General features: G+C 48.3%; 1 protein-coding gene across 1 annotated transcript in view; it reads right to left on the bottom strand.

The window, feature by feature from the left end:
- Window positions 1–380: 380 nt before the first annotated feature.
- Window positions 381–13593, bottom strand: part of TRIB2 (tribbles pseudokinase 2) — a 29553-nt gene continuing 16340 nt past the window's right edge. Inside the window, exon 3 of the mRNA XM_004609352.2 lies at window positions 381–2835. Within this exon, the coding sequence (XP_004609409.1) occupies window positions 2367–2835 (469 nt within the window). The 3' untranslated portion in view covers window positions 381–2366. The remainder of the gene's footprint in view (window positions 2836–13593) is intronic.

Here is a 13593-nt window from a genome sequence, read left to right as displayed (position 1 = left end):
TTATGAATAGATGCTGCTTAGTCTGGGGAATCCATGTGAGGTGCTAGGTCCCGAGAACCCAAGGTTAGCATCGTTACTTCAGAGCTATCATTATGCTCTCACTGAGAATATCTGGCCAGAAACAACACAGTCTGGGGGTCATTTCTGATTCTATTGTTTCCAGGTTGCTTAACCTCAGACAAGTTACCCACTTGTTGCACTTATTTCTCAATCTTTAAGAGGAATGTGATTTTCCCCTTTACTGGTTAGGGTGACAATTAATTCAGTGCGATTGTGTATCTACATTGACCAGCATGAAATGGACGAGAGTGTGGAGATCAAAGAGAATACAGGAGTGCCCAATTGGTGTGCCAAATACAGGGAGGAAGAAATCCATCATCTGCCACAGCGTCTTAATTAAATACGCACAATTTTATTGATTGAAGAGATTAGGACAAAAACATTAAACCAAATACAGGACAAAGCACCAGAGGCCATAGATTCCCGCCATGCATGTCACCAATCTTTTCTCCTTTGGGGTACTGAAAAAATAGGGGAGAGGGAAGAAGAAAAGGTCCTTCTTGACACAGCACCGTCTTCAGAATGTCAAAAACCTCTCTCCTTCATATCTTCCATTATCAAAATAGAATCCAGGGCAAATCCATGGCCGCCTTGTCTTGTGACTATGAACGTGGAGGCCGCCCTCCTAGGAACACGAGGGTCGGGGTCCTGCTGGGCAGGCATAAAGCATCCAAGATCTGCACATACATGCCACATACTCTAATGAAGCACAGATTCAAGTAACATTTACACACTAGAGTCCACGTGTTACCTACCCAAAAACATGACCATTTCACAAAACATATACAGGCAGTAAAATTCAAACAACTGAGGTACTGGGAACACAAATATTTATGCCAAAAGAGTTCTGCATCATACAGCAATAGAAAAGCCGTAATAAAAAAAAAACCCAAAACATTTGCCACTCGAAATCAAATAAAGCTATCTAGAGAAGCCAAATTAAGGGTTATTTCAGGGACAGAAATACTCAAACAAGAAAAAAAAATAGATATAAATGTTAACTACAGCATGTAACATGTTATCCCAAGTCAACCCGTAATTGAAGTACTGGCTTAATACATCACAATGTGACATTTTCCTTAATAAATAGAAGAGTTTTTGAAAATACAAAGGTGCGTATTGGGATAGAGAGCTGCTTTTATTTATATCATCCTAGCTTTCAGCTTATTATCCTTCTTGCTTGTCTCTACTGAGGGTTTCTGTCCAAACCAGAGAGCCTTCCAAGTCACAAGGATCATTCTTCGTATAAAAAATGAAATAGCTGCCCTGTATTTCATACGGGTGGGACAACCTGCTTTGCTTCACCGGTTTCCAATCAAAGATCAGTGTTGCAAAAGCTCCAGGTTCCCAGGCCTTCCTGCTCTCTTAAGCTGTTGCTGTCATCTCAGCAAACAGGAATGCCTGTAATGCAGCCTCATCATTCAAGAGAAAAAATGAAGGAGTTACATTTCTCTTTCCCTGGCCCCCTTCCCCCTTTCTTTAAACTATGATAGCAGTAATGCATCTGGAAGTTTGACTTCTAATAGCTTCCTGCCAGAAACCAATTGACACAAAACAGAATAGCTTGTTAAAGGACAGATATTTTTTTTTTCCCTTCAGGGAACAAAGCATTACCATGCTATTTCCTGACCAGGATAGTAAATAGTTTATTTAGAAGAAATGAGTTGAAGAAAGTGATTAAGAGACACAAAATGGACTTTTAATTTTCTTTTAGTTTAGCACCCAGGTTTCGTGTCAGTCTGTGTGCACCGAATTGTTTTAAGTGTACCCCGTTAACTATCGGATAGGTGGTTGGCTTGTTTAAAAGAAAAAAAAAGAAGAAGAAGAAAGAAAGAAAGTAAGAAAATCCTTGGCCAATTGTACCTTCCCTGAATCGTGACAAGAAGTTAAATGCTAACAGTGCGATGCCAAGATGTGTGTCTGAGGCAGAGTTTCGATTCTGTCAGGATCTGAGACTAGTTTTGAACCAAATGAAAAGTGGGTTAGGTGGAAGTGGCCCAATTGACAGGGATGATCTTCGGGGCTTACACCAAGGGAGAGAAACTCCAGTGGGGGTCTCCTCCACTCTGCTCACCAGTCCACAGAGCTAGACCCCCATCCCACCTCTCTTGCCCCGGTGCTACATGTTTACGTCAGCTCCTTGAAGGTTTTTCTTCTTTGAACAAAGAAACGTGTGAGTGTCAGTGTCTTTCTTGCTACCGAGCCAAGCGATGTGGTGTGTTTCCTGGAAGAATGCCTTTCCCTGCCCTCTCTCTCTCTCGCTCCTGGTACCTGTTAAGTCTCTGTGTGGGGATGGGGGCGTGAGCTCAGTTAAAGAATGGGTCCAAGTTCTCTTCCATATTGACATCCGGCACCAGCTGATCAGACACTTCCTTAGCACCATAGCCTGAATTCGACACACTAAAATCTGTAGAAAACCAAGGATGGTCCAGAATTTCCTGGGAGGTCAGCCTCTCGGAGGGCTCCCGCCGCAGGATGCTTCGGATGAGGCACTTGGCCTTGGGTGACAGAGTCTCTGGAATGTTGAACTGGCCACGCCGGATCTTGCTGAAGAGGGAACTGGGCTCAATGTCATGGAAAGGGTACCGCCCTACCAACATGGTGTAGAGCATCACTCCCAGGCTCCACACATCGGCGGCTTTGCCCGAGTAGCTGCCACTGGTGTTCAAGATCTCCGGACTTACGTACGCGGGGCAGCCGTGCTTGTCAGAAAGGGAATCATCGTCTCCCCGCAGAATATATGCATCTTCCAAGCTTTCCAGCTTGACCCGAGTCCTGCAAGAGACAGAAGTAAACATAGCTTCAAAGGGTGCCGAGACCCATCAATCTCAGTCTCCCACAGCAAGAACAATATTTCCAACAAGTCTTCATTCACGCAGTCAATCACTCAGCTACCCCTGACTCAGCGCCCAAACACCTTTCCAAGAACGAGAACACAGGAATGCAGAGCGTGGACAAGAACTCTGCCTGCAGCTTAGGATTTATTGGGGAACTCAAAGCTACAACAAGTAAGCAAGTCCTAATTCTATCATTATCATCCCATGTTAATGCAGAGGGAACAACAGAGCAAGTAGTTTCCTCAGAGCTACATCGAAGTTAGTCAGGGGGTCCAGGGAACTTAAAATTCTGATCCATCCTACGGAGAAGCTCAGAGAAGTTGTGTCTGCCACTTGTGGCACCCATAATAATATGACCCAATTTCCAGGGATCTTTTGCATTTCCAATTGCATTTTGGACTCATGGTAGTGCCTTTTGATTTTAGTATGATAGAGGTAAAAATTTACATGGATGAATTATACCATCCCATAGTACATATAATTCAGAGAGCTTGACCAATTTGCCTCAAGTTGTTGGGTGTTTTATTTTTTTTTCTGTTGGAAAATAGAGATTTGATCTCCTTCTTAATGTCATCTCTGTTGCCTCTGTCACTGTACCCAGTCACCACTTTTTAGGGCACAAGGAATGTTGCGATGGGAGCCACCTCATCCCCCTCCCCCTCCTCTCTCACAGTCTAAGCAAGTCCATCTCCTTCCTGGAATTTCCCATTCAAGTTTTCTCCTGTCATCACACTGTCAGGACCTACCTAATTTAGGTAATCTGCTCCTGTTTATGTGTCACCATGGCCATGATTCTTATTTCTCAACTATATGCTCATGTGTGTGTGTGCCCAAGTATGTTGTCCTATCTCAGCAGGAAGGAGTCCAACATACTTTTATTTTAGTGAATCACCATTAGATGCACACTTACAAAGCTGTTCATGATGGGGTTTCAGTCATACGATGTTCCAACACCCATCCCTCCACCAGTGTACATTTCCCACCACCAATGCCCCCGATTTCCCTCCCACCCCACCCATGATGGCTTTCAGTAGAAGCACTGAGAGGTTATCGTGTTAATTCCTTTATCTACTTTCAACACACAGTTCTTATCCAGAGTGATCATTTCCAACTATCATTGTGATAGTGGTCCCTTCTGCCTTCTTCCCCAGTACTTGAGACAGGCTTCCAACCGTTGAGCAATCCTCCTGACCCTTGTTTCTATTTCCCTTGGGTATTAGTCTCATGCTTTTTTCATATCCCACAAAAAAAAGTGCAATCATTTTATGTCTGTCTCTGTCCTCTGACTCATTTCACTCATTTCTCCATGTCCATCTACTTATAAGCGAATTTCATAACTTCATTCTTCCTAACACTGTGTAGTATTCTATTGTGTAGGGCAACATCCTTCTTAAACTCATCACTCTGTTCCTAATCTTCCCCTGCCACTGAAGGACCACTGTCCTAGCTGATGGAAATGTAGGATTCTCCTGGGTACGCTGAAGAAAAGAGGCATTTACTGAGCCCCTTGAACCTTCATTTCCAAGGCCTGGTGTAATAGGATCATTGAATTTAGAGGCTCAGGGAAAATGGGTCAGGAGGACTGGTCAATGGTTGGAAATTATAAGGGTGTGGGGTAGAGGGTAGTTAAGACAGAGGAGGGTCCGTTATAACAGTATTAGTTGGAAACGATCACTCCTCTGGACAAGAACTGAGTGTTGAAAGTAGGTAGAGTAATATCATGATGACCTTTCAGCATCTGTATTGCAAACCATAATGCCTAAAATGAGGAAGAGAGAGAGAGAGAGAGAGAGAGAGAGAGAGAGAGAGAGAAAGAGAGAGAGAGAGAGAGAGAGAGAGAGAGAGAGAGAGAGAGAGAGAGAGAGAGAGAGAGAGAGAGAGAGGTTCCTGCCATAGGGGCAGGCAGGGGTAGGGGGTGGCTTGGAGGGGTGAGAGGAAAAGTTGGAAAGTTGGGACACTGGTTCTGGGAAATTACACTGGTGGAGGGATGGGTGTTAGAACACTGTAAGACTGAAACCCAATCATGAACAGCTTTGTAATGCTCTATGTACAGAGATTCAATTAAAAATAAATGCATAGAAATAAAAATAAATAAAAAATAAAGTAGAGGCTCACAATATACTTTTGCAAATGAGTAGGATTCTTATAATTACACCTGATTTCTAGTGAACAAAGCTGAGAACAGGAGGCAAAGTGATTGGTACAAGCCTGGGAGTTGTCCATCACCAAATGCCCAGCTCAGCTTTCTCCAAAGCCCAGCAGGGAATTCCTGTTTCCCAACCAGTGAGTCTTCCTTTTTCCAAACCTCCCCACCCTTTCCTGCAATTCCTTTTTTTTCACCTTTTTTTCAGTCCAGTTTTTTCCTACCATATCTTATCTCCCTCTTCCCCCTTCTCAGTCAATCTTAGTTCTCTCATCAACATTCACTGGTTTGGCTTCTAATTTTGTCTTCCTTGTTCCTCAATTTTATATACTCAGAGATCAAGGTCATTCAAGACATTTTTTTTCCTTCCCACAAATTTTCTTTACACAATTCCCTCAAGCTCCTTCTATTTTGTTGTAAATGGCAATGCTTTAATCTTATTATAGATAAATAGTATTCCATTGTTTAAATGTTCACATCTTAAGTATATTGGCATCAATGAACAGGCATTAAAGTTGCTTCCTTTGAGCATCACTTGCATTCTAACCAGCAAGAACACAGGTTATAGGAGATGTGGAATGAAAAGACTCCTTTTGCATTGCTGTTGGAAATGCAAATTAGTGCAACCATTTTGGAAATCACTAATGGGGGGCTCCTTGAACATTTAAATATAGAGTTCCCCTACTATTCAGCAATCCCACTTTTGGGTATCTAATGGAAGAAAACTAAAAAAGATTAACACAGAAGGCTATACCTACCCAAGTGTTTATTGCAGCATTGTTCACCATAGCTGCCCCGATATCCTTTGAGTAGAAAGTTAGCAATGGCTATCTTTTACTGCTTTAAACTCATGTCCTCCTCCTCTTCTCCTGGCAGAACCATTCCAGTAGTTCCCAGAACTCAATAACTCATCAATTCCCATTTCATCTTACTAATGAAGGCTTGTCATGAAGGTGTCATGGGGCAACTGTAGGGGCTAGCATTAAAGGTTAGGATCTCATGGCTCTCACAAGGGTTGCATCATTCACAATGTTGAATTTTTCATTCAAAAGGGCACATCAAAATATCACTCCCTTGTCCCATTGGGCAAATGAGTGGAGGACAAGAGAGTGCTAGAAAGACCACAATTGAACCCTTAGGTCTAAATCGGAATTTGTGACACCGGTTCATCCATTGCTCCTCCTTCTCATCCTCCAACTGCAGCCTTAGACTTTCATGGTCTCTTCTCAAAGAGACCCAGAAGTGAGAGAGGTTCAAATTAAACCAAGGAGAGGTGCTGGGAGTTCTCCAAGACCAAAGAGCCTAGCAAAAGATCTTTTCTTTGGAGGCAAGAGTTTCAAAGAGCAAGGAATAACTACTTCCCTGCACTCACTGCCACCAGGGAATAAGAAGTGTTTGTGGTCACTGAAAAAGATGTGGGCTGGAACTGGGAGAGTGATGTCAAGGCCAGACTAGGTCCCTTACCTGCTGTGTAGCTTTGTGAATGAGTCACTTAGGCTGAAAGGAGAAAGTTTGGACAAGGGAGTCTATTTTTAATTTTGTGTTGTTGTGGCCAACTATATATGACATACAATTTAGCATCTCCACCACTCTTCCGTGGACTGACTTTCAGGCAAGAGTTGAGCCCATTCACACTGTGGTTCAACTATCTGGATAAGAGTCTTCAAGACTGCAGCCTGGGGACTGGAGTAATAGCACAGCGGGTAGGGCGTTTGCCTTGCAAGAGGCCAACCCAGGTTCAATTCCCAGCATCCCATATGGTCCCCAGGAGTACTACCAGGAGTAATTCCTGAGTGCAGAGCCATGAATTACTCCTGAGCATCTCCCGGTGTGACCCAAAAAGCCAAAAAAAAAAAAAAAAGAGCCTGCAGCCCGGAGCTCTTTGAATTGTTACCTCTAGTCACATATCATTTTCCTTCGCTCATGCAGTCTGAAGCACATTTGCAGTCTCCATGTGCTTCTCCTCTCCCTAGAACTAACGTTCTATAAAAATAGGAAGGATCTACAATTAATCTGGAATTAAGCTGATTAAAAACAAAGCTTTTTCCTTCCTTTGGCTTCAACTAATTGAAGGTGGCAGGCGGAGCTGATCCACACCAGCCTCACAGATGGCCCCGAGATTGCAGGAGAGTGCACGAAACCCACGGGGCAGAGGGCGGGGAGCTGCAAACCACAGGCACCAGAGAATGCTGTCAGTAGCTTCCTCCCCACCCCTTCCCCTTCCGACAGCAGCTCTATCCCAAGAGCCAGACGCTTTGGCTCTGAGTTCAATGTCTTGGTAGCACAGTAGCTACAGAAGTAATTAGAGCGGTGCAAATAATAATAATATTAATAATAATAATAATAATAATAACAACAACAACAATGAAGAGCCTTCCGATCTGTGAGAAGGACTTTGAGGATTCAGCGTAGGGTAGGGGATCTTGGCATGCCCCTGCCCCAGGTGTCAAGACACCCTTAGGAGTGTCCCAGCTCCTCCAAGTGGCAGGCTGGGGTCTCTACTATGGCTCCCTGGTGGCACCCTCTCTCTCAACCGCATCTTCAGTCACACTCCCTGAACCGACTGCAGCCTCTTCACTCTTCCTCCAACACACCGACTGACCTTCCAGGCCCTGGACACATGCTCCAACCACCCACTCTGCTACCTTCTTCCCTGTTCGCTCCCATCAGCTCTCTCCCGCTTGGTTTTTCACGGCTCTACTCCCACGAACTCTTCTCAAGAGGCCTTGCCAGGGCCATGGCTACAAAGCAGCCCCCACCTCCCAGCAATCCAGCTGACCCTGTGACCAGCTAGAGTACCCGGGCACTCGGCGGCAGGCAGTAGCACCTTCACGATGCCTGTGTCACTGCAGTGGGTTCATCCGGGTGATGGCCTCACTCCACAGCTCCAGAAACTCCTCAGGACCCGAAGCTACTGTGTCTGCGGCATACTGTGAGCTTCCCTGTGACCCCGAATCCGAAACAGGCTCAGCTTCCAAGCCAGGCCCCGGCTCCTCTGAGCTGGCCATGGATTCCAGGGAAGGACCCCAGGACAGAGGCTTTGTAAATGACTGTGTTTCAGGCACTTGAGGACAGGGAGATGGATCTCTATGAGATTAACTCAAACTGGCTCAGCCCTTGCGGTCTGCAGGCTACATCACCTAAGCTTGTTAGACAAATCCTCACCCACTGCCCGTCTTTTTGTTGTTGTTACCCCCACCCCCCCAGTCTCTTCTTTATACTCATAGCTTTGGGCCTCCTTACCTTGAGGCAGCAGTGACCCCACTTTCTTCACCAACACTCTCCCAAAATTCTTCTAAGAGGGGATTAAAATGGTTGAGGTCCCAAACTTACTTGGTCTACCATCCCTCTTGCAGAAAAAGAGAAAATCACTACAGCATCCCCCTGGAGAGTTCTGCTTTCAGCCCAACAGAAAGCATGGCTCCCCCAATACATCTGAGGCTCCAATGGTGCCCCACACCCCCCAGGCTCCAGCACCCCCTGGGGAGGTGTTGCCCACTCTGAGAAAGACTAGTCTATCATGCCACGAACACCCTTCATCCCTGTCCCCTTCTCTCCTCCACCCCTCAGGACCCTAGAGCAATGCCTTCACGGTTCGAGTCTGTGTGTGAAATAAGGAACCAGTTGCTGCGCAAGTCCGGCTGCCTCTGAACTGACCCGCCTGCGACCACCTGGTCCTCCTTCCCGCCAGAGGCTTCTCACATCTGGCTCCACGAGCGCAGTGTCAGGCCATGCCATGGGCACCGGGCCAGTCCAGGGTACTGAAGTCAGAGAGAGCTGGTGCCTATTCTGACTCCGATACCAACTCCCAGACCTCACCGCTGGACTTGAGCATGTGCAAGGCTTTCACGTGTACTTTCTGATTCTCGTTGAGAAGATCAACGTCCATCGTGGGACTAGCCAGGCCTTTGTGTGGATGCAGAGCATGAAGCTCAGAAGATAAGGCATCTCAGAAGGCCGGGAGACCCGGTCAGCAGCTCTCATCCTGGCTCTCATCCTGGCCCCACACTTGAGCACCTTGTAGAGGAACCCACACCCGGGGCATCTCCGTCAAAGAGGGGTGCGTGTGAGGCCCCGGGAGTCAGACAGAGCAGCCTTCGGGACTTAGAGCCTGCCCCCTGTTCCTGTGCAGAATCCCACAGATCTCTTGCAGAGGAGGGGGTGAGGGAAGGGAAAGCAGAAAACGATGAGGAGGAAATGCTGCAGGCATTCTCAGAACATCCGGGACTTGTTTACAGGGCGGCTAGCAGAGACAAGGCAAGCGGCCTGGATTCTGTCTTTAAACAACAACTTCCAGGGTGCACTTTGTGTCGGGACCCCAGAGACGTCACACTGGCCGGTCGGTGTTCCAGCTCCTGTCCCCATGGGCTTGTTCTGCAGCTGTAGATGGTCCCTGTGCTTGACTCCCTCCTCTGGGAAAAGGGGTTACCACGCTATCCTCTCAAGAGTGTGTGTGCGGACTGCAGGGCAGAGGTCAGTGGGGAGCTGACGTGGCGGGGGCGGGGGGGGGGGGGTGGCGGGAGGGGGAGGGCAGGACAGGAGGGCATGAAGGAATAGCCTTTCAACTTCCAATGTTTCCCGAACAGTCTGGGCATTACAAATTTTCTTGGTCACAGAACTGATTTTTATTAAAACCAACAGATTCCGATATTCCACTCACCACTCATTCTTTGGGTGCAAGGAGAGGAAGATGGTGTGTGGGGTATAGACAAAGATACCAGCACCAATTTTTCGGGGGGGGGGGTCCGTGTGAGAGTTCTGAGGGGTTCTTACATGAAACAATGCAAGGGCATGATCTTTTGAAGAGGGAAGCAGAGAGAATCTGCCCCAAATGGTGGCAACTCTTAATTAATCTTTTATCAAAGTTCATCAGCCTGCTTGTTCAACCCCAGAGCCTGGCGCAGAAGACACACATGAACAAAGGAAACACAAGCCTCAGGCAGATCCAAGGGGAGGTGGATTCTGTGGCCACGTTCTTTCCTACTTCTCTGCCCTTTTCCTCTCCCAGGTCTTCCTCCAAATACGTGGCCAGCTCACCTCCACCTGCTTTAATCAGTCCCGACAACATCAATCAGGACAGGCTCCCTGGAGGTGGTGGTACCTGTCATGGTCCCTGAAGGATGCCAGGTTTTGAAAGGGTGACGAGATAGATTTTTGTGATGAAAGGACTGTCAATGAGGGTGATTCTTTTCAGCAGCTTCTCAGGGGAAGGAGCCCCACGTCCCACGCAAGAACGACTGGGCCAAGAGGCACCCCTGCCGGCAGCCTGTAACCCGTCCCCGGCAGCACAGACAGGCAACAGCTGGCTTTGCTGTCGACCTCTGAATGAACACGGCTGACACAAGGTGCAGCCAGGCCAGCCCAGTGCCAGTCTCATGTCACTGGATCCTGAGCCAAGAGAGGAAGCCAGAAGCAACAGGACACAGTTTCCCTGCCACCTCCCCCCGGGTGGCAGCAGCCATTGGACTGGGAAGCCCGGATCCCTGCCCGCTCTCAGTGGGAGCTTGCCTGGCTCCCTTGGAGGTCTCAGAATCAAAAGAAGCGATGTGACCAGAGGTGCTCTTTGGCTCAGTTTCTCTCCAGCACAATGAAAACAAACGTCTGTACTCACTGTGCTGATGCTAAGTCCATCTAATTCCAGGATGCCTACTTCCAAGTTGCCTGAAATTCTTAAGTTCTACTGGGATGACAACATTTCAGTATGTGACCTCTTAATGGAATGCTAGCAATTATAGGGGTCACGGAGCAATCGTGAATTGAGCATCTACTAAATGTTAAGACTTTTAAAGTTTAAAATCTCTAGTTTTACCATTAAAAGGCACATATTATGATATGAGCACACTTGTTTTTATCTGGGGGGGTGGGGAGTCATTGCAGACAGTGTCAGGTGATTTAGATGCCACTACTGGCCTACTCACCCAAGGTAGTGTTCTGGGGGGCATGTGCTCCTGACCACCAAACTCTCTCTCCCCTACACTGCTACGTGCATACTTCTCAACACACAAGAGAATCAAGTGAATGAAGTATCATAGGTCATGCAGAGGATAATTTAAACAATTTTCTTGACCCCCGCATGGGGATTCTCATGTCAGTGGCCCCTCCAAAATGCATGTAGGTGGATGCAACACCACCCATTTCCTTAGCCTCACGGAGACAATTATCAAGAGAGACCCTGGGATTCTGGAGACAGGATGGCCAGGTTTATCCAGCATTAGATCACACACAAAACCATCAGCGACAGGCCTGTGATCGTTCATGCCATAGAGGGAGGTGCTCATTTATGAGGTAAAGAAACGGGGCCACCGAGAACAAGGGCCAGGGCCAGAATTCACACTCAGGGTCGCCACATTCACACTTGGTAGCTCTACCCGAAATACCGCAAGCAGCCTACACAAGCAAACCCTGCCTTGCTTTGGAACCTTTAAACACCGCCCTGGACTCTCAGCAGGAAGAGATCAGGACAGGGTGGGCCAGGGCTGGGCCCAGCTGGGAGTTCTGCCAGACAGAGTGGGCTTGGCGGGGACGGGAAGTCCGGTGGCCTGAGGTCAGTGGAATCTGAGAAGTCACTGAAGGCCATTCTGTGGGGTGGGTCCAAGCAGACAAAGGGTCAAATGAGAAAGATCAACGGCAGCCAGGTTTGGCCCTGCCCAGCCTCTTCAGTAAAGCTCTCCTGTTGGCCAGGCCAGTCATGCAAGCAGGGGGCAACCTTCTGGAGTTGCTCCGGTGGGGGAGGGGGGCGGGGGCGGCAGAAACACAGTCCCTAATACCCGGGGCTGCATCCCGTTGACCTGGCAGTCTCTGCCAGAGAAGCATCACTCCTTTCATTCTGCTTCCTGTGCGCCTGGGTTCTTTCCAGTCACCTCTGAGAGACCGTGATGCAAGGGTAGTGGAGAATGTGAACAGCGCAACTCCTAGCAAAAGAGGTTTACAGAGGAGCCCGGCAGGCAGAACGGCAAGTGAGGCCGCAAGAGAAACTGTTCACCACAGGGTGATGAGAGGTTGCCTGCGGTGTGGGGGGGAAGGTCCCAGAGGTGTGGCTGGTGATTTCCGAGAGGTGACATAACCTCTCATTACCTTCCAGTACCACCCCCCTGCCTGATACCTGGTTTGATAAAGGAGATAACAGATCAGAAAGGAGCCCCATGCTGGGAACTAGCCCAGCTGACAAGTGCAATCCAACGCAAGTGCCCAGGTGTGTCCCCTGCCCAGGTGTGTCCCTAGCACTGGCTGCCCCGACAGCATGGAAAGGTGCAGGCTGTCTCGGCAGCAAACAGGTGCCGCCCCCACGTGCCAGCTCCTCCAGGCCAGTGGGAGAACGGGGAAGCCATTCCGCTGCAGACGCCTCCCCACTGCAGGAAGAGTCACGGGGAGAGCAGCCTGAGCTGTCTCCATAGGAACAGACGGGGAAACCCGAGAAAGGCCAGGCAGCCTGACTCCTCATTGATGCTCTCCTCCCCTGCATTTAGACCTGCCTCCCCAAGGATCCCCGCCCCACACCGATCAATGCAGCCTCTCGGAAAAGCTTCTGCAGGCAACTTATTTCTCTCTCGGTGCTGGACAGCAGTGCCCCGAGGGCCCACCCAGTCCTGGTTTCTCCAGGGAGACTCAGGCACACCCAGAACAAGGCTTCTACCTCGCCACTTAGCACTCAGGCTGATTCAGGGGCCAGAACATTCCATTCTGACCTATACACCATTGGTGGGTGGGAGCAGGGCGCAGGTCTGTCCCTCTGACCCATTGTCCCCCCCCACCCACACCCTCCATCATAGGGATGTTGTGAGCATGTGAGCATCTCTCCACACCCACAGTCAGAGATGGTCCACTGGCAGGACGCCCTAAATTGGGCTCCCTAGAGAGACCCAGGCACATCATAAACACACACAGTTCCCGGAAACTAGGCTTGGCTCTGGGTTATGCTACAAACTCATCACAGGAAGCCCCTTCCCACCAACATTTGTTTGATCTCTAAAAATAAAGATACAAGGTAGAACTCCACTTCTGAGTGCTTTCACCTTAATCCCACGGCCTTGTTTTGGATTGAGCCTCAGCATCCCGAAGCTGATGCTCCTTCCTGTCCTGCCTCACCACAAGCTGACCCATCCCTGGGCTGCCTTGAGAAACCAATCAATGACTTTGCCTGAAATTGCAAGTCAAGTTTGCAGTCAAAGGCATGTATTCAAGGACAGGGAGCTCTACTTTCCTCTCTATTCTCTGTCTGTCTTTCCACTAGATCGGCAAGTCCTTCTGAAATACAGCTGCTTTGGATCTCTTCCCTTTGCTCACTGTCTATACCCCCGCCCCGTTCTCTACTGCATCATTCAGACCAGCCCCCCTGAAGGACCGCGTCCCTAATGCACTCTTTGTAGGTGCCCTGCCCACGGGTTCCCTCCTGGGCTCAGAGTGCTCTCTAATGCACACTTCCTCACAATACGGTCTTCACAGCAACTATTACATTATTCCTTCCATTAGTCAAGGTCTCTCTGGCGATGATTCTTACATCTTTCTTACCTAGCACAATAATGAGTAGATAATAGGTGCTTAATAAATGTTTGC

Source organism: Sorex araneus, chromosome X (assembly GCF_027595985.1).
Source record: "Sorex araneus isolate mSorAra2 chromosome X, mSorAra2.pri, whole genome shotgun sequence".
NCBI lineage: Eukaryota > Metazoa > Chordata > Mammalia > Eulipotyphla > Soricidae > Sorex > Sorex araneus.
The sequence above is the reverse complement of the archived record's forward strand: the minus strand, read 5'-3'. Positions and strand labels throughout refer to the sequence as shown.